This window comes from Lates calcarifer, linkage group LG8 (assembly GCF_001640805.2).
Source record: "Lates calcarifer isolate ASB-BC8 linkage group LG8, TLL_Latcal_v3, whole genome shotgun sequence".
NCBI classification, from domain to species: Eukaryota; Metazoa; Chordata; class Actinopteri; family Centropomidae; genus Lates; species Lates calcarifer.
In genome coordinates this window covers 20940229-20959127 of record NC_066840.1, presented here as the reverse complement: position 1 = coordinate 20959127, position 18899 = coordinate 20940229, and the positions used below count along the sequence as shown (strand labels likewise).

Genomic DNA, 18899 nt, shown 5'->3' with positions numbered 1-18899 from the left:
TTATATATGCGTTCTAAACGGTAGTTTTATTTTGAAGATTTCTGACCGGAAGATATTGAGTTTATTCTTCTTCGTTTAACTCGCTCCAGTGCACAGCACCGGCCGGGGTTTAGCTAGGCTAACTGACACAAGTGTCTTAAAATCGCATCGTCCTTAAAATGTCTCACCCAGCACCGTCTGACAAGCCTTCAAACCGTGAAAACCCCCGTGTCTTCTTCGATGTAGACATCGATGGAGAAAGAGGTCAGGACATTTTAAAATGAATGTCAGCTAGCATCTCATTGTGACCAGTGTAACTGTTAGCCTAGTTAGCTTAGCACCATTCTGGCACATTCTGGTCACTTCTAGAAACTGGTTAATTTACCAACTACCAGAAAAGTTGCAATTTGGAAATAAGCCAGATTGTGAAATATAGATATTTGTATTTGCAGGAGCTTATTAATGTTTATTTTGAGCTTGCATTGTGTCAGATAAATGTTTATTTAGAGAGCTTGTCTCTTTTCTTGTGAGTGCATGAACCACGTGTGGTTGTTTTGTCTAGTAAATTTAGCCATTTTCAACCTTAACTCTGTTATACCACTGTAATATAGCTGGTACATGCTATTCCTGTTGTCAGGGCTACTGGGTTAATTTATTGATTATTTAACAGCCTACAGCTAACACATCAAACATTACAAAAAGGCATTATGATATTTTACTGTAGCTTTATTAGGACCTATTTTCAAGATTAAACTTGGCTCTGTTAGGTTCCACTTTGCATTTAATTTAGTAACAGTAATGTAATAATAAATAATAATAATTTGTCTTATGTAAAGTTATGTGATAATTTGGTCCAGACTATTAGACTATCCTGTAGGTGGTTTAGTCAGTCAGAATCTGCGACTTAACTTGTGCAGTAATGTTACACTGAACTGTCTCCTGTCCACAGCCGGCCGAATAGTTTTGGAGCTGTTTGCTGATATTACCCCCAAGACTGCTGAAAACTTCCGGGCACTCTGCACTGGAGAGAAAGGCACTGGCAAATCGACTGGGAAACCACTGCACTTCAAGGGATGCCCATTTCACAGAAGTAAATAGCCTTCACATCTGCATATAATGTGACATTTCAGTTCGGGAGGATGCTTTGAAGTCTCTAGAGCACACAAGAGTTATCACCTATGCAGACATAGCTATTGGGACAGTGAGCCATTTAGAGAATCTGTAACTTCTGCTTTTTAAAAGACATTCATGAAAAGTAGAGTTCACCCAAACTTGCCGCAAATAAAACTATATACATGGCTAAATTTAACAAGGGGTGAGAGAAAAAATGGATGTTAACCATTAAAATGCACAGCACCAGCACCGAAAATATTGTCACAACAATGTACAGTTAAACAAGATAGGTAGTCAGCTGCTGAATATTGTAAAATAAAAAGCCACCATTTGTGGGTTTCAACGATCATGCGAAAGTATAGTATTTATCATATGAGTTTAGTATTTAAAGCACTAGTGACATTCAGTCTGGTTGATTTGGAAATTGATTTGGCTATTCATTTGTTTTTGGCAGTCATCAAGAAGTTCATGATCCAAGGAGGTGACTTCTCCAACCATAATGGCACCGGGGGAGAGAGCATTTACGGCGAGAAGTTTGAGGATGAAAACTTCCACTACAAGGTAAAAACTACATCTGTCCAGAATCCTGATTGTATAACCTAACCCTAACCCTCAAGTTACCTCATGAGACTAACACATTTCTTACTTAAATATATATGGCTTTTCTATCCTTTCTCCATGTAGCATGACAGAGTGGGTCTGCTGAGCATGGCCAACGCTGGGCCAAACACCAACGGCTCACAATTCTTCATCACTACTGTCCCCACACCACACTTAGATGGAAAGCACGTGGTCTTTGGACAAGTGTTGAAAGGGATGGGGGTTGTAAAAATGCTGGAGTTGATTGACACTAACGAAGATGCTCCTGTAAAGGTATACATTTTCCCTTTAAATGTATAGAGTTAAATTCCAAAATTATACATTTAAAATTTTAAAAAGTTCACACCTAGCAGTTCAAAAGTGTCACTTTATACTTTACTACTACCACTATGGTGAGTATGGTGTTGCTTTCAGGTGTTCTGTTGTCCTCGTTATTTGACATTTTCCTCTATGTAAAGACCAAAACATTTTTATACACAGTACATTCAAAATCTACAGTCAACTGGGTATGAGTTAAATCATAACTATGTTTTAGAAACTGCAGTCTGTTTTAGAGTGGTCTGTACTGTAAATGACATTTTTCTCTGTCTAAACTTTATTTTTTGCTAATGCCTACCTGTTCAGCCATGTGTCATAGCAGACTGTGGTGAGCATAAGGATGGAGACAGCTGGGGCGCTGCAACAAACGATGGATCAGGGGACACCCACCCTGACTTCCCCGAGGACTCCGACATCGACTTTAAAGATGTAAGTGCCAGTGAGGTCTTTGATCTTCAAGGACACGGGTGAACTTTTGGCAGATAGCATCAGACTGCTCTCCAGGCCTCAGTTACAGGGGCTCTCTGGCATTTGGGGAAGAGTGAATGTTTGTCATTCTATCCAGAGTCAGATCCAAGATCCAAGATTCAAGATCCAGGACATGTTTAGCATAGCAAACACTGGAAGTAGAGGAAAACAGTTACTGAACAAATCCAAGGGCTATATCCTCAAAATTAAGGATGATGGACCACTGATGACATTTCATGTGTGCTCCTGTTAGATTTGACTTTAAAGTCGTTTAGATTGCCTGGCTAAATGTTTTGTTTACAACGTCTGATTGTCTGAATGATTGAGTTTCTTGCCCAGTGGACTTTGTTTTAGCAATGTCTCCTTGTTCTCAGACCTCAGTCTGCACTCTGAACATAGTGTTGTCGTAACCAATAGAAAAGAAAAAGGAAGAAAAAAGAAAACTGCAAAAATAAGATGAAAGTTGTCAAAAGGACTGGATTATTTTTATATTTTTCATGCCAGCAGCCATGTTTTCAAAGGAAAGGGAATGGAATTTTAGCCTCCAGTTGCATTTTTTCTTTCAGGTTGATAAAGTCCTGTCTGTTGCTGAGGACTTGAAGAATATTGGAAACAACCTTTTTAAGAATCAAAACTGGAAAGCTGCTGTCAACAAATATAGCAAAGCCCTCAGGTAATGTACAGCGTCACTATTTGTGGTTTACTTTCAGTCACACTTTTACTAAGTACAGATTTGAGAGGCACACTTTAAAGGCAACCATCCAAATGAAATAAATTATCTCAGATCATCTACAGACAATTAATTAATATTACACCCAGTATTGATCATGGATGTGGTGACAATAAGAAAAATCTATAACATCACTGGCCTTATCTTTTAAAACAGAAATGAGAGACCACACTTGCTTTCACTGCTATCCAATTAAATGATGTGTGCCTCTCAGGAAGAAGATGTGTTAAAGTATGGTCACCTTTCTATGAAAAACTTAAGTTCATACAGAAAGGAGAAGCTGGAAGAAAAATGTGCAGCATACATAAGAACTGGTTATATAACTATTACGTGTTGCAGATGACCTTCATTTTCTATTTAGAGAGATGTTTCTACCTTTAAAATACTCTGAGGTAGCAGCAGCACATTGATGTAGATACACTGTCTTACGACTTCAGGCACAATAACATCCTTTGTCAACCTCCTACCAGTTTCACCTGTTATTCAATTCAGATTTAATAACGCAAAGCAGCATTTTTCCAGTGACATCAGTTAATGCTGCCAGAAATGAGCAACCTGACTTTAACATCTACAGGTACTTGGAGGTGAGTGGAGATCAGCTGGAGGAGGCGGCGCAGCAGAAGCTCGAACCCACAGCCCTCAGCTGCTTCCTCAACACAGCAGCCTGCAAGTTGAAGATGCAGCTGTGGCAAGAGGCTCTGGACAGCTGCAATGAGGTAACAGAGGCCAGAACATAGCATTAATATGACATATTCATTGTGACGTTGCAAGGCACTCAGCGGAGAATAAAACAAATAAGTACATTTCTGACTTACTGGTAGTATACTATCTATTTTGAAGTTAAATTTGTTAAGTTTTGAAGTGTCTTTAACATGGCCATAATTTTATTTCGGCCAGCTTCCATGAAAACATGATTCTGGGAAGTGCAAGTGCACCATAATAAACTCTCGGCTGGATCCCATCCTACCTAATCAATGATATAGGGAATATAATTGGTTCACAAATGAACATAGAGCAAAGAGCGAAGAGGGCATTTCATATCTGATGTGTATTTCTGTTGTGTCTCTCAGGCTCTGGAGCTCAACCAAGCAAACACTAAGGCACTTTTCCGGAGGGCCCAGGCCTGGCAGGGGTTAAAGGAATACAGCAAAGCCATGGTAACGTCCCTCTGTCTCTTAAGTGGATGTTGAGAAATTAAAATATCAAAGACTGAAAGCCTTTTGTATTAGATACTATACGACACAGCAGTACAAAATGTGCATGTGTTATCTGTATTCATGGATTATGTTGTGGTTTCATACAGTATTAGCAGCACAAGACTGTCTTGTTTATACTGTTAAGTGTTTACCTCCATTCTGTGCTGTGGTTTAACAGTTGGCAGATGGAAGTAACTCCCTATTTATTTCATGCTTACATGGCTTGTTAGGACTAGACAGAATACAGGTGCACTGAATCTGAGAGTAGCTTGACTTACAGATTGTTCTCTTTCCTTCTTACTTGACAGACTGATCTGAAGAAAGCTCAGGAAATAGCTCCAGAAGACAAAGGTGGGGAATTCTATCTTGAGCATTTTTCAGTTTGTTCAGCCTTTTCACTGAGTGTGACTGTGATTTGTTAACATGCCAAGAATGCAGCAAATATTTTCCTCCTTCTCCTACATTTGCACATTTAGTTTATTTAACATTTCATGCATATTGACAAGTATTATTCAAACTTGGCATGCAAGCTCATGAAGAAAATTAGTCCTGGACTGCAGGAAAATGTCCTGTTTTTTTCCCTCTGCAATGTTAGTTCTAACTAATGTTAGTTAAACTTTATGGGGGAAACTTACTAACAGTTAAGTTATTCACAAAGGGAGAATTGCAGGACAACGATGAATCAGTAAGTTTGATGACTCTTGTGTTTGGTTGCTAGGATTTTATTACAGAGAGCCAAGTGAGTCATAAGATAAGAGATAACACTTAATTGACCAGGGGAGAGTGTGGTGGTAGACACTCAGTTATATTAATCATAACTTTAAAATTATAATTCTTAAAGACATTATCATCTCTCAATAATTGGTAAGAAGTCAAGAAGAAGCAGCACTGTCTAACTTTGGCTGAGGTCAGTCTGCATATTCCTCATGATCCAGCTTTGGCTGTAAAAACAGACCAAACTCTGTTTATAATTCTTGATATTTTAAACGTTTCCTTGCTGCAGATCAGAGATGAACGCTGGTTTTTAATGACTTTCAAGTCTTTTTCATTGATCTACAGTTCGGCATTACTTTTGAACTTGCTGGGCGTTATTGTGAGATTTTATTACACCTACACTGGTTGTTTAGGGGAACAGCTTGAGTGTACTGGGTGGAATCTGGCTCTCTTTAAATCTGGAACTCTCCTCTGCTTTTTGACAGTGTTGCAGGGCTGCTCTTTTGATATTTTAAGCTGCAGTTTATTGGCTGCTGGCTAAGAGATAAGAGCTATCAGTTTGCTTCATGCTCTCCCTGTGCCTTCAGGAGGAAACTGTCTTTAAAGTGAATTTGACAGTGTGCAGAAAGACAAACAAAATGTGCCCAGAGTGGACACACGGGGACCAAAAACAATGTTTGAAACCTGGGCATTCAAGGAGAAATATTATGCAGTACTTCATTTGCTTCATTGATTGACTTGTTGAGTTTCTTGTTTAACAAACTAAGTGAAACCAATTTCTTTTTGACAGCTATCAGCAACGAGATGAAGAGAGTTCATCTTAAAATCCAGGAGGAGAAGGAGAAAGAGAAGAAAATCTATGCCAAAATGTTTGCGTGAAAATTTCACCTAATGATGCAATTAAGTAATATTGTTTATCAATGTTTGAAGTCATCTCTGCAGGGGGAAGCTGCACTTACAAAGATAAGGAGTCTGTACCCAGGTGATGATGGGTTCATTCATGTTTTCCAGCTGGCACATTTCTCACTATTGGTATTCTTAAAAGGGAATAACTGTTGTACATTTTTTGACCTGTCTTTGACAAGTGTGTTCACTGTAATGAATAGTTTGAACATTAGTTAGACTCTGATGCTCTGAAAAAACTGGGTTAGCACTGGTTGTTCTGGGGTTTTGAAACGGTTACATGTGTTGTATTATTTCAAAGACGGCGTTTTGATACAGTGCCCTTGGCCACATACAGTACATCCATTTGTTTTTAATTTATGTTTTTTACAGAGATCAATAAATTGAAGGACAGCAGTTGAGTGTTCTTTATTCATTACTGTGATATTATCATCTAATGATATTATGTACAATACTGTGCAGATCAAAAGCTGTAGAAATACTTGCAATAATGCTAAAATAAACCTTAACTTAAGAACAGCTTGTTTGCTTGTTCCATTACAGATTTTGAAGGAAATATATTAACTATCACAGTTGGTCAAGTACTTCCTTTTTAAAAAACAAAAAATAAGCCACTTTACTTTTAAACAGTTTCAAATGCCCATATTGTGGATATTACTGCAATAATGCAACAACTACAAAACTGCTGATTCTGCTGTAAGTTTTGTCATGGTCCTGTTTTCTGAATGAGTTTCATAACCCCTGTTCCACATTTTAAAATTTAATATCACACTGTATAATTTAGTTTGGAGTTTTCTTTCCAATATCCTTACTTTTTAGAGATGTTATTTTTATACCCTAAAAAACAACTACATAGATGTTTTCAGTTCCACATTTAGGCACATTTGCCATCTGCTGACAAGTACTGTAACCCTGAAGATGTCATTGTTCTTTACAGTCATCTTTCAAGACTAAAGGTTAATAAAGAATGAACAACCCACGAGGTTCACATTCCATTGTAGGCTGGTCCACCACCGCCTTCAGGCACAACCCAGTTGATGTTCTGGCTTGGATCCTTGATATCACAGGTCTTACAGTGGACACAGTTCTGAGCGTTAATCTGCAATCTCATCCCATCTCCTGTCTCCACTGGAACATACTCGTACACACCTGGAATGGTTGTTGGAGAGAGAAAGTAAAGTCAGAAAACAAAACAAAGAAACTAGAATAAGATAAACGAGCATTGCCAATGAGAAGTAAGGTGACAGAAAAACTATTTTGGACACATCTGAGCTTCCTGTTGTTTTTTTCTTTGTTAAGTTTAATCGTGGTTTAAATGATTGAGTCATTATGTTTTAAAGCTGAAGCTGTAGACTTGACTGATTTGAGTTTCTCGTCACTCTTGAATACACACATTAAGACTGATCACAATTGGCATGCACAAATGAAGCATAAATGAAGGTAGCCTGTGTGAATGTGGATGACAATTAGCCTCCCAACAATAGTCTGAAATTGCTAACCACACAGGCTATGGAACATGCTGATACAAGTGCCTGTTAATTTTTGCCTACTATTACCAATTACAGAATCCTGTAAGAAAAAAAACTGCTGATTCATGCCAGCCAATGACACATAGCCCTTAACTAAAAAGCTGCAGTGTGAACAGAGTTTGTTTCAATTGTTGTCCTGCTTTATCCAACCAACCCTGCTCTTTGTCATGGCTCGCCTCTGTGGGCTACAAAAAGCACAACTGTCTCACTGCATTTGTCTTCTTAGTGACCACCTTACCGACGTCACTGACCACACATCATTAAGTTTCAAAGTTTCCAGAGAATTCAGAGAGTTCTGCTGTCTGAGACAGAATAAGGAGTTTAGCTCTTCAGTCACAACTGCTGGACCGGAAATAAGAAACAGACAATAACCTGAGACTGCAAAGTCTGCCTGGCTTAATAAATGCAGACTCTGTTACACTTGCAGTGCTGATAAAAACACCAGCACATTTGTTGTGGACCTCCATGAATAATACTGGTAATAAACAAAGAATGCAGCAATAATCCAAGTTTTCAGGTATAAAAGTTTTCTTGGTATTTTATCTGGAGACCCTGTGTAAACACACTGGACAGTCAGAAGGTTTTCATTAGTGTATCTCATTTCTGCCACAAACAACTCTTTACTCTTTTTAAGAACTGATAAAGAAAAAAAAAAATCACACTTTGAAAATCAGCCACTATTCTAGTTCAGTAATTTCAGGTTATAGGTGATGCAATGTTTTCCATTTCTCATTTATTGAAGCTGTCAAAATGAAACACATCTCTGAGCAGTAACACTGGGCTGAAAGTGAGCCTGTCCTTCAAGGAACAATCATCATTTTTTTTCCATCAAAATCCAGTTTGTTCCCACCAGGATGTCTGGGGTTATTTGAAAATGAAAGTGTCCCCTCTGTTGTTGTAGATTGATTGTTTGCCAAACAGTGTCTCAAATGTTGCTCTTGGTCTTCTTTCAAAAATCATCTCCAAATCAAACTGTATTTTACTTTGCTTTGAGTGAGAGCACAAACCTGAAACATTGATTGGAAATTATCTCAAAACACAAGGTTAGATGATTTTAGCGCATACACCGACATCTGACAGCCAGCGGTTATGTCTGAAAATCTAGGAGTAACAAACTGACCAAAGAGAGAATGGTCTGGACTGGTGCTCACTGTCACCCACTTAATCTGTTCTGATGAATACTGCTGAGGTAATGAGTTAATCATTAGTTGGTCAACAGATAACTAATTTATTTAAAATTACAGGATTTAGATTAAGGATTTTTTTCCTTATCAAGTAATCTGATAAGATCATTTCCTTTATTCCTTTATAGATAGCAGAAAATAGAGCAAAATTCCTTCTGGTTCCTATAATCCAAGTTGACATATACAACTAGCTTGGTTTTGTCTGACAAACAGTCCAAAAACCAATTCTTATATGAATTCTGGACATCGTCTGTAGTTGCTCACAGATGAAGCACACAACAAAGGAGTATCCATATCAGGCACATTCTCACCTACTGGAAATACTCTGTTTGGTTTAGTCACGGGGTGACGCCTGAGAAGAACATGTAAGAGGCTGGACTAACATATCATCAATACTCCCCATCGCACATTGTGAATTCTCCAGACAATGAGTGGGTCTATTCATATTCATATATCAGCTTGATTGGACATTACACAGACTTTATACTATAGAGCTGGCAGGATAAAGTATGTTTAATGTCCACTCTAACTGATTCTAACTGTGTTACCTGCAGGGCAGAAGCGCTGCTCCGGCCCGTCGAATATGGTCAAGTTCCTGGCAACTGGAACGCTGTCATCCTTTAGGGTCAGATGTGGGGGCTGGTCCCCCTCGTGATTAGTGCCGCTCAGGGCCACAGAGGAGAGCAGGTCAAAGCTTATCTTGCCGTCGGGCTTGGGATACTCAATCGGTGTACAATCTTTAGCTGGTTTCAGCTGGTGTGCATCAAGGCCTGAAATAGATCGAGTACAGCCACTTACGAAATGTTGTTTTTCTCTGTTGAGATAAGATGACCTCATACCTCACCTGCGAAGGACCCACTGGCATTGTGCTGCTCATCTGCAGCAATACAGCTTTACACAGCAAGATGCTTTCCACATTCAGCTAGGGTCATGGACCCTACACTTTAAGCTATGGTATAATCTTTTGTGTGGGATGTTTACAACTGCATAGCTGGATTTTTCTGAGAATCATTAATGTAAGCAGGTGACATAAGGTACTATGATTTTATTCATACAGAAAATCACATTTCACCACTCGAAAAGCCTTCAATCCTCTGTTATTTTCTTTTCACAGCCTGTTATTTCTCTTAACAGCAGTAAGTCTAAATCAGGTGTGAGCTCGGTTATAACACGTTCATTCTTTGTGGCTAACATTGATTTGGCTATTGTTTCCCTCAGCTCTATGTTAGTCTTGATTGTGCTCCAAGAAACTTACCACAGTGTTTCAGTGTCCATGGCTCTTTTCCCCTGAGGATCCAGTAGAAAACCCCAGTGTAGACCATGCCACCGTAAAGGCCAAAGTAATTGTGGAACGATGGCCTAATGTTTCTTACTGCATACAGCTCTTTCCACACCCACGAATTCTTCAAGGTCTCAGGCGTACTCAGGTACATGGAGTCCTGGGAGGGAGGAAAATGTTTTTTAATTTCTGCTCTGCTGTTGTCATATTTACTATTCTGCACATTTGTAGCACAAAGCCTTGAGTAAACCTGACCTTGCTTAATACAGATTTACTATTTAAAAAAGATGGAAATTTGCCACTTTTCCAGAAATCTAGAGGTTAAAATCTTCCCTTTTACAGTCTGGTGTGTGTAACTAGGACAACTTTTAACTAGGTTTGGGGACTGCCTTTTCTTCTCTGAAAACTGTTCCCACTGACATTTTTATTGACACTGCTGTTTTTTGATTGATGCACCTATAGCCTGCATAGGAGGCATCTGTCCCCACTGGAGTCTCACCTGGCTTTAAAAACTCATATTAAAAACAGTTTGACTGACCTTTCATAGCTGTCAAACAGAGCTTGCTTGCCAACTTTGTAGCATTGTTTGTGATTATGTAACTTTAAAGTAAAAAACACTTTTCCGTTGCAGGTTACCTTGTTTGGTGTGCTTTCTGAATTTAACAGAGTGGGCTTCAATGCCCTTTCTCTTAATGGAGTAACTAAAATGAAATACAAACAGCTCCTGGTACTACTATCATGATTATTAATGGGGTATTAAATTCCATACCTGCTGTCTCTGAATCCAGGCTCTCTGCTGTGATTTTGGGGAAAATGGCCTCAGCAGCCAGCATGCCACTCTTCATAGCTGTGTGGGTGCCTTTGATCTTTGGGACGTTCATGAAACCGGGGCTGCAGCCAATCAGCAGCCCTCCAGGGAAAGTCAGCTTTGGGATAGACTGGAGAGGAAGAGGAGAAAGTTCAAGCCCATTTTAAACTTTCCTGCGTTCTACTTTCTGAGACTTTAAACTTCTGACTGGATTTCAAGAAGTGGTAGCTGTTCAGTTTGCTGTATCCTAAGCAAATAGTCTCACCAAATACTTTATTAGCAACACCATACCAATATTGGGTATGGCCTCCCTTTTGCTCTCAAAAGTGGGAAAGCCACTGAAGTACACTGAACTCATTGTCATGGTCATGGTCATGGTTGTGCATCATCATGCTGGAAGTAGCTATTAGAAGATGAATAAATTGTGGCCATGAAGGGATGCACATGGTCAGCAATGTTCTTGGCTGACAGGAGAGGTCTTCTGCGGTTGTGGTCCATCTGCCTCATGGTTCAATGAGTTGTGCATTCTGAGAGGCTCCCCTGCTAACCACAGTTGCAACGACTGGTTATCTGAGTTTCTGTAGCTTTTTACTTTCCATGCAGAACTGCCCCTCAATTAATATTTTTGTTTTGAGTAAACCCTCGAAACTGTTGTGTGTGAAAATCCCTGAGGATCAGCAGTTCATCTGGAGCAAAAACTCATGCCATGGTCAAAGTCTCTGAGATCACATTTTTTCCTTGTTTCTGATGTTTGATGTGAACATTAACTGACGCTTCTGATCTGTTGCCATGTGATTTGATGACGCCATGCACAAGCAAGTGTACAGGTGTTCTAATAAAAAGCTTGGTGAGTGTATGACATTACTAACTAAGTGTTTATTTAGCAAGCAGTTTCTGCAGCTTTCCACCACCAGGTCACCGAGGCAACAGGTTGAGCATGGTAGCCCAGACATCCCCCTTCCCAGCTGTGTCCTCCAGCTCCTCTCTGAGGATCCTGAAGTGTTCCCAGGCCAGGTGGTGTACATAATCCTTCCACCCTGTTCTGAGTCTGCTCCAGGGTCTCCATCCAGTTGGACATGTCTGGAAAACCTCCACAGGGAGGCATTCAGCAGATGCCAACTAAGTAACTAACTTACTCATCCACGATCATATTCTAATCTATGACTTTTGCCCAATAGAAGTAATATTGCCTCTGACAGATTAAAATATGTTACCTATCGCTGTGTTAGAATTTAAAAAATCTAAATAATCTGACAACACCAATTGGAACAATCAAACTAACCATTTGACAGCCTCATAAACACATTTAATGTGCAGAATAAAATGACCAAACACACGGTAATGTATCAGTAATAGTGGAAACATCAAAGTAAACTTGCACTGTGACACCATTGTTTTGTTTGCTGAGTAAATTAGACTCTAATTCTGCTGATGTCTTTACTTTAATATGAAAGTAGGAATAGATTAAAGCAACCCAAACTGGCAAGTTTAATGGAGTCATGCACAACAATCTTCCCTGTATTTCACAAAAATAAACTGAAAGTATACCTTAGTTATTTCCCCAGTGACATAGCTACACTCCTCCTCAATCTTGTGACATTAGATTTATGATGCTATGTTTTTTATATAACACTGCAAGTGCTTGGCTTGTTTCACTGCACATAGTTATATCGTGTAAAACAGCAAGTTAACGACAGACAAGTTTGATAAACGTGTTTTATGCGATACAACTGTCTTCCAATCAACTGATAATACCTGTAATCCTCCCTCGTTCAGGGCCCTGGCTCCATATGCAATCCTGTGGCCTCCCTCCAGAGTAGGTGCTACAAAAGGATGGTGTTTCCAGCGCTGGAATTCTCTGAAGGGGCTCAGGTAAGGGTTGGTGTAGTCTAGACCCACCTGGAATAGGAAAAGATTTGCTAGTTTAATGTCAATCATTTCAAACAAGAACATAACAGACCAAGTAGACAAGTAGAAGGAGAAGCATTTGTTATTCTCTAACATCACATCATCTAGGGAAAGCATTCAGTTACATTTATTTTTTCATACTTTCTTGTATTGTAGTATAAATTATTGTGATTATATACATATTATAGTGATTGATAAATCTATGCAAGCTTAAATTTGCAGCATGTGCAAAAACTTGAAATTCCTTATGAAGTATTTATTCAGACTCTTGGTTGTGACACTTCAAATCAAACTTTTATCATCCTTGAGGTCTCTAAAACTTGATGCCAGAGAAAAATAAAATTGCAGGACACAATCTAGAAAGTCATTAACCTGTCTTTTTATAGGTGTCAATGTTCACAGTGAATGTCAGAGCAAAAACAGGTCTCCGTTGTCCAGTGAGGTCACCTTGTCACGAATTAAAGGTCTAAGTAAGCATGTAAAAAAAGACTATTCTGTGCTTGATGTCTGGCCAAATTCACTGACTGGATGAGTAAAATCTGCCATAGATTTATGGTGGTGTCTCTAAGAGGTGTCTTTTAATGACTCAATTGTCTGGACTAACGGCTAGACTGTATACACAGACTATGGTTTAATGAGACAAAAAATAAGTAAATCTGGCCTGAATACAAACTGCAGTGTTTGGTCAAAACTGCATACTGCTCGTCATCTGGTTATTATGGGCAGGTGGTGTTGGCAACATAATAATATGGAGATGTTTCTTAATGGCAGGAAGTATGAGACTGGTCAGTAAAGGAAGAACACTAAAATGCTGCTGAGCACAATTTGGCAGTGGTCACTATAGACTTCATTAAATGTAAAGAATAAATTCAAGGTTTTGTTTGTTTTTCCTCTGCAGGATACAATATTTACATTAATGATGTTCCCACAGCTTCACTGTTTATTCAGAAGCTCCAGAATTATCCTCCGGTTGTTTACTGCATGCATGACATCCAGTTGTCATAGGTGTTTATATCATTGTCAAAAATGTACACAAAGCCGCTCACCACAAAGCCCAAGGCCACTAGCGGTTCTCCTTCATTCAGATGATACAGGAAGGATCCTCCATATGTGTTCCTGTTCAGGGGCCAACCCACAGAATGCTCCACTCTGCCTGGCTTCCACTTCTTCTCATCAATCGTCCAGAGCTTAAAAAAACACAGAGAGGATAACAGGTATTAACAGACACAAGAGTCCTTTAATTATATTCATTTATACCTCTTTCAGATCCACATTGACTGTATTTAGCTTTGCTATGAAAAGACAAATTGTTTTCTTGACACTAAAGCCACCATGTATTTAGTAAATATATAATGGAATTATACAGCTGCAGACTTGGCCAGGGGCTAATGGGAAGTAGCAGAATTAAAGCAAGGTTACTACAGGGTTGCTATGGTAACTCTAGACACCTTGCTATAGTAAATATTGGTGGCAGCTTTTAGGCCGCTAGCCATAAATCCTGTTTTTCTTGATCTCATAGATAAACATGATTGGGGAGTGCAAGCTGTTGCTTTTCTGTTTGCTACTGTGACTGAAATTAAGTTGTGATTTTACAGCAGATGGTGTATACATTGCTGAATCTCCACTGCAGAAACAGCATTACAGCAACTGATTTTTATCAGATTCCTCAGGAAGGACATTACTCATTAGGAATGATCAGATAAACCAGATTAAGGGGAAACAAAATGTAGGCCACCAACAGAGTAACAGAGTTCCTTTCCAGCAATAGCTTGATGTGGGCGGTGCATGTCATTTACCTCCTTCAAGCCAATGGCATACGTCTGGGGTTCACAGTTCTCACGCAGGTTGAATTGCTTGTAAAGCTGCTTGGCCAAGTGACCATGACAGCCCTCTCCAAACAATGTGACTTTAGCATGGAGCTCCATTCCCCTCTCAAAAACATCCTGATGCAAGAGAGGAACACTATAACACTATATTTTATGACTGAAAAGTAACACAAGAACACAGAGTATACAGAGAATAGAGAGAATAATTTATACAATTGTTTCTTATATAGAGAACAACAAAATTTGATACAATCAGACAGAAAAGAAAAACATTAAATGCCACTCTCTTATGCTAGGTTCAGACTACACAATATTTTTGTCTGATAAGATAGTTACGGTGTCAAATTTGGCTATTATAGAGTCATAAATTGACTGAGTGTGGATTAATGGGCAAAAATTGTATCAATTTGAAATTAAATCTACAACGAACTTAACTGTGTATAAAGTGAAAGGATCTGAATTCTTTCTGAAGTGACTATATATTGTAAAGAATGGCCTGAATTTCTGACTCTCATGAAGCCATATAGATCAAGAGTGAGTGTTCAAGAGACAACAGTAGGACAGTATTATTAAAACTTCTTATTGTACAGTACCTTTGGTGAGCCATCCTTGGCGATGCCGACATCATTGGTGGCAATTCCTTTTACACTTCCATCTTCATGAAATAAAATCTTCACAAAAGTAATACAGATAAAGGTTTACTTTTCAAGCTGAGGGGGGAAATTTGATGAATCATAATACTAGTATTGTAAGCACTTGTTTTAGAGGTTTTAAGTTTGATCTTCACTATAGCACCTTAATCACTACAATTTGAGGACACAACAGTAAAAAGCAAAAAAAAAAAAAGAAAAAAAAGACCTTGTTAAAACCTTGTTAAAAACAGACCAATGGCGACTGAGAAACTGTATTTCATGGACAAATGATCTACACAACCATAGTCAATCTATAGTACCTTATAAGAAAGTTAAAAGGAGGGGGAGGAAAAAGAGGGGAAAAATATGCAGTACATCAAAGAAATTCAAGGGAGGTCTCACCTCAGCTGCAGCATAACCAGGGTACAGCTCCACTCCAAGCTCCTCAGCCTGCTCTCCCAGCCATCGTACAAAGTTCCCTAGCCTCACAATGTAGTTACCATGGTTTCTCATGGGCAGACCTATACACAGCAAGGAAAATCATGCACATATAAAATCTGCACTGCTCAGGTTACAGTGTTTTATAACAAGCTGCTCCACAAGTGTGGACTGTGCCTTTGAAGAATGTTGCATCTTTCTCTCTAATCAGTTCAGTTACACAATATGTTTGTTCTACACACCACTTTATTTGCACTAAAATGCAGACACATCCTGTCTGTTAGTTTTAAATCCTCTATGCTCTCACCTGTTTGGATCCTCCTTACTCCCACAGTAAATAATACATACTAACAGTCACAAATGCAATTCTGATGTCTGAGTGAAACCATGAAATTATTGATAACACACCCTCTCTGTGGGGCGGAAGCTGTCAGACCAATAGTGTGGCTTTCAAAGTGAGATAGCATTATGCCATTTTTACTCAAGGAAAATATCAGAGGTTTTTACCTGGCAACATGGGGACAGGGATTCTGTGTTTCTCTGTTAAAATGCTGAACACATCTTCAGTCACTGGAGTGTTGAGAGGTGCCTGAGTTAAGAACACAAGGTGTTTTTGAAAGTTTGACTTCATAAGGATTTGTGAGCATTATTTGACACATTTACGATTTTATTTTAAAATAACTATTTTGATATTCAAATCTATATTCTCTAATATGTAATACACAAATACATGCATATTCATTCATATATTCGGCGTAGGTGTATGCAAAATATGAAGAATTAAGTGTACTGTATACCAGTATGTACAATATGCGTAGCTATGCTATATATATACCTTTGTGGGCGTGCTGTACAGTCACAAAATAAAACATATTACACAACATGTAACAACAACAAGGGACACTTGCTGTAACCATTCTTTACGCTATAAAGGAGGGACAGCTTTGTGAATACCAGTCTATACACCAAACTCCCAAAGAAGAAATGTTAAATTAAGACACTCACCCCTCGTTCTTTCCAGTCAGGAAAGAGCTCGGTGAGTGCAGTGGGCTCCAGACAGGCTCCTGACAGAGTGTGCGCTCCGATCTGAGAGGCCTTCTCCACAAGACACACTCGCAGCTCCTTCCCGTGTTCGTTAGCAAGCTGCTTCAGACGAATGGCTGCCGAGAGACCAGCAGGGCCCCCACCTACTATCACCACATCTGCCTCATCGCCAAACCTTTCCATTTCAACCCCTGGGAAAGAACCAACAGATTATGAAAAAAGCATTAAAGGAGAACTATATCACCCATGAAAGAGGGAGGGCACTGCATTCAGGCTCAATTTGAAATATTTCAGAAAGATAAGTGAAGTCCTGTGTGGCACACTTGGCAAAACTTAAACCAAAACTGACAGGATTAGGCAGCAGAGCAGTCAAAACCAATAACCAGATGTGAATATTTTACCCTCTAAAACTGAATTTCAAAGTAGAATTCAGCAGGCAAATAAAATGCTTTTTTGGACTAATTCACATCTACCAAAAAACAGATTAGAACCATTTACTGAACAGAAAAAGAAGAACTAACTGAAATTCCAATTTGGAGTTATGTTAAAAGATGGATCATATTTCATAAGATGAAAAGACTTGCTCTGGTTTAAGAGCCACAACAAATTCACACTGACTTTTCTCTTTCTATGGATAAAATACAAAATATTATAGGCAATAATGTAACATATTACAAATGACATAAAGGGAGAGGTGTAAAGCAGGTTATTACTTTCAACATGTCTAAATGAGTTATGATAAAATGATAATTTCATTGCAAGCATATAATAAGTTGCCCTGTAAACTTTGCTATGTAGGAAAAGTAAACAAAAATAGAATTTATACTCTTGTACAAACATACCAAAAATCTGGATAAGACTGGACTGATACAAAGTGATCAGTCACCTCAAGGATGCCAAAATCACGAGAAACCATCTTGAGAAGGGGTTCTTGTAACAACATGTAATTTTAAACTGAGTTTAGACACAGTGCCTTACCTTCCCATCTTGGGTCTTTCTCCCGAGGATGGATGGTGTAGTGTGTTGTGATGCGGGGTGCTGACACTGAAGAGCATGCTCTTCTGTGTAGTGTTGTATACAGCTGAGGGGCAGCATGATCTGGAGGTACCGTTTTCAATGCTCTTATACACCTCTGGGCTGCAAGAGAGAGAGCACAGCTCCCGGTCAAGACCAGTTCAGACTGGTGGGAATGTGGCTGTATACTCTCTATAGTGAACTCACTAGTTCAGGTAAGCCTAATCTGGTTCTTGCAAGATGAACAATTCATGGAATACAATAAAGTGACATCAACAGAAACCCTGTTCACATAATACATCAATGGAACTTATTTGACACCTGAACAAATATACAATACCTTAACAAACACGTGACAGAGACAAACAAAGTGCTATTTTAGAAGCTAATGTAATGAAAATGCCAAGCAGCTGTCACACTGTGCAAATGCAGCAGTAGCACCATGCTAGCTAGCAGAGTTGTATGTGTGACCACTGCTAAGGTAAATTCAAAGTCCAAGCTGCGAATAAATATCCTTCTAGGATCACAGATACTACCAAAACAATGATAAGTTAATGTCAACATCGGTACATTTAACAATGGGTGCAAAGGGATCATGAAACTCAGGACAAGGACACTGTTCAAGTGACCTATATATTGGTTCAACTTTAACCTACATTTTAGCATGATGCTAGCACAAATTAGCATGCTGGACTGTTTGGGACAGTGTAGTGCAGAAAGCCGACAGACAAATTTAAACACGAGGACAAATTATTCAGCACCTAATCAATTTGTAAAATGCAAAATAAGCTAACAACACTGCTAGTAAAGTTAAGTTAGTAGCTGACTCCAGCTCAGAAAAAACTGGCAATACTTTAGCTAGCCGGCTGTTAGCTGACGTACCTCGACTTGAGTATCTGCTAGCTGGAAACATTGTGTGTCAGCTGGTGTAACCTCGCTAGCGAACTTCAGTTTTTCTCTTTCAATCAGCCGAAGTGAAGCTGAGGTGCTCTCACTTCGTTGCCGGCGCAGAGCTTGTGTAACCCACCCGCTCTGCAAACAAATGTTAAGCCTTACAAAATACGTCTCATAACACAGATACTTGTGAGTATCAAAAAGCTGCGCTGCTACTGCGGCGTTCACGTAACTGCGCAAGAGTAGATCTCTACATTTCACTGTGCGCCAGAGCAGCGGTAGATCTGAGAGGGTGAAGCTTAGTAGTCAGGCGTTGTATTGC

At 39.1% G+C, this 18899-nt stretch overlaps 2 protein-coding genes across 2 annotated transcripts; one reads left to right on the top strand and one right to left on the bottom strand.

The window, feature by feature from the left end:
- Positions 1 to 55: 55 nt before the first annotated feature.
- ppid (peptidylprolyl isomerase D) lies at positions 56 to 6417 on the top strand. The gene is made up of 10 exons (XM_018679428.2): positions 56 to 243; positions 929 to 1069; positions 1547 to 1653; positions 1777 to 1965; positions 2317 to 2439; positions 3045 to 3151; positions 3783 to 3924; positions 4279 to 4365; positions 4713 to 4755; positions 5909 to 6417. The coding sequence occupies exons 1-10, from the start codon at positions 159 to 161 to the stop codon at positions 5995 to 5997; spliced, it is 1113 nt and encodes a 370-aa protein (XP_018534944.1). The 5' UTR covers positions 56 to 158; the 3' UTR covers positions 5998 to 6417.
- etfdh (electron transfer flavoprotein dehydrogenase) lies at positions 6414 to 18783 on the bottom strand. Its single transcript, XM_018679427.2, is given in 14 exon segments — positions 6414 to 7170; positions 9283 to 9504; positions 9990 to 10152; positions 10154 to 10173; positions 10783 to 10951; positions 12577 to 12720; positions 13776 to 13916; positions 14526 to 14672; positions 15149 to 15226; positions 15590 to 15708; positions 16133 to 16214; positions 16631 to 16860; positions 17648 to 17806; positions 18566 to 18783. Coding segments are annotated over 14 exon segments (1869 nt in total). The 5' UTR covers positions 18597 to 18783; the 3' UTR covers positions 6414 to 7006.
- Between the last annotated feature and the right edge of the window lie 116 nt (positions 18784 to 18899).

Coding starts and splice junctions, on each gene's coding strand:
- ppid (XM_018679428.2), top strand. CDS start 159: ATGTCTCACCCAGCACCGTCTGACAAGCCTTCAAACCGTGAAAACCCC. Junction 3,925..4,278: donor CTCTGGACAGCTGCAATGAG/GTAACAGAGGCC, acceptor TGTGTCTCTCAG/GCTCTGGAGCTCAACCAAGC. Junction 4,366..4,712: donor AGGAATACAGCAAAGCCATG/GTAACGTCCCTC, acceptor CTTACTTGACAG/ACTGATCTGAAGAAAGCTCA.